The 2,126-nt window shown below is 44.2% G+C and overlaps 1 protein-coding gene across 1 annotated transcript in view; it reads right to left on the bottom strand.

Annotated features, from left to right (window-relative positions):
- Positions 1–1,694: 1,694 nt before the first annotated feature.
- Positions 1,695–2,126, bottom strand: part of LOC114923450 (signal-regulatory protein beta-1-like) — an 11,035-nt gene continuing 10,603 nt past the window's right edge. The window contains exon 5 of the mRNA XM_029286454.1: positions 1,695–1,917. Coding sequence (XP_029142287.1) covers positions 1,733–1,917 — 185 coding nt within the window. The 3' untranslated portion in view covers positions 1,695–1,732. The remainder of the gene's footprint in view (positions 1,918–2,126) is intronic.

Here is a 2,126-nt window from a genome sequence, read left to right as displayed (position 1 = left end):
TTTGCTTTCAGCCACATACAAGACAATTGCCCCCAGTGACATATTGCAACCCCACAGCAGTGGTGTTCTCCACAGGTCGCCATGTGGCTAAATCAGTTGACAGGGTCAACACAACAGGGAACAGACACAAATGAGGCAGGACAGAGGCTGGATATGTAGATAACAAATTTTTATGCTTGGGGGCACTGTGGTGCAGATGCAGTGGGCTGCCTGGCGTTGCCAGATGAGCTGATGGCCAGGTGGCACCTTTCATTCTGGAGCCCTACAAATTCTCTAGCCCAGGGGTTCCCCAATCCCTCCGCCGTGGCCTGGTACTGGGCCACAACCTATTTAAACCGGGCCGCAGCAAGCGGCAGACGAGCACGCTCATGCAGCTCCATTTGCACGAGTGGCAGGCACTCGAACGCGTGTGTGAAGCTCCGTTGGAGCTGTCCGTGTGAGCCTGCCACTCGCAAGGAACCGTTTCCTCTCCCCCTCCTCCCACCAAATCGCAAAGCCGGGAAGGTTGGGGACCGCTGCTCTAGCCTCTTGGCTCACGTAACAATGGTGGAGACCGTTTAACCCAACGGTCCCCAACCTTTTGGGCACCAGGGACAGGTTCCGTGGAGAGAGGTTTTTTCTGCGGACCGGAAGGGGTGTTGTTTCGCATGCTGCCTGCATCCCACAGATGGGGCTTTGTTGGTTTCTGTGGACTGGTTTCTAGCATGCCACGGATCGATGCCAGTTAATGGACTGGGGGTTGGGGAACCCTGATTTAACCAACCAAAGCAAACAGCAAACTTGATCATTGTTCATATAATAACAAAAAAAAAAAAACAATTAACCAGTGGAACAACTTGTCTCCAGAAGTTGTCAATGCTCCAACACTGGAAGTTTTTAAGAAGAGACTGGACAGCCATTTGTCCGAAATGCTATAGGGTTTCCTGCCTGAGCTGGGAGTTGGACTAGATGACTTCCAAGGTCCCTTCCAACTATTCTATTCTATTCTATTCTATTCTATTCTATTCTATTCTATTCTATTCTATTCTATTCTATTCTATTCTACTCCAGTCCAGTCCAGTCCAGTCCAGTCCAGTCCACTCATTCTATTCTATTCTATTCTATTCTATTCTATTCTATTCTATTTCATTCCACTCCACTCCATATTTTCTATTCTGTTCTGCTCTGTTCCATTCCACTCCAGTCCACTCCACTCCACTCATTCCACATATTCTATTCTATTCTATTCTATTCTATTCTATTCTATTCTATTCTATTCTATTCTATTCTATTCTATTCTATTCTATATTCTGTTTCATATTCTATTCTATTCTATTCTATTCTATTCTATTCTATTCTATTCTATTCTATTCCGCCCCGGTCTGGTCCACTCCACTCCACTCTATTCTCTTGCTTGATCTGCATAACGAACATGGTAAAAAAAAATGTAACAATGAGTCCAATTCATTTTACATATTTTTGACTCACGACCCTCAACGGATAAGCCCCATTATAGTCGTACCTCTATCTGTATAGACACAAGCATTGATTACGGACATTGTCTCCTCCTCATCTTTCCAAAGCAGACCTGCACCCCCAAATTATATGATCTTTATCTTTGTTCCTTTGTAACTTCTGTAAACAAACACTTTTCATTTTTATTTCTTTCTTAATCATTTCAATGCACGTCAATATATATATATATTTATTTCAGTGTTCTCGGTTTGTTTTTCTTTCTCAGCCTGAAAAACTGTCAGGAATAGGCGTTCCTAATTGGACTTTCGGACCCTTTTACTTCCTGGGGTTTTCTGGAACGAGATTTTGCCTTCTTGCCTCTGCACATCTTCGTTAGGAAAAGGCAGGAGACGAGAAGAAAGACCGCTGCTTTGCTCAGGAAAAGCGGGAGCCAGAGAACAAGGAGGGATTGTTGCGGCACACCTGCGGAGAAAAGACAGCGGATTATTTTGATTGAACCTAATAAAGCCTGCTCCATCAGGGTCTAGGACAACTTGCCATGGTCAACTCACTATGGTGAGTTGCAGGATAACTCACCACGGAGCAAGAGTAAGATGAGATGAGGTAAGATGAGGTAAGGTTAAGGTTAAGGTTAAGGTTAAGGTCAAGATAAGATAAGATAAGATAAGATA

This window comes from Protobothrops mucrosquamatus, unplaced genomic scaffold, assembly GCF_001527695.2.
Source record: "Protobothrops mucrosquamatus isolate PMUCROS unplaced genomic scaffold, P.Mucros_1.0 scaffold3726, whole genome shotgun sequence".
Classification (NCBI taxonomy): domain Eukaryota; kingdom Metazoa; phylum Chordata; class Lepidosauria; order Squamata; family Viperidae; genus Protobothrops; species Protobothrops mucrosquamatus.
This window is presented reverse-complemented; position numbering and strand designations above follow the sequence as displayed.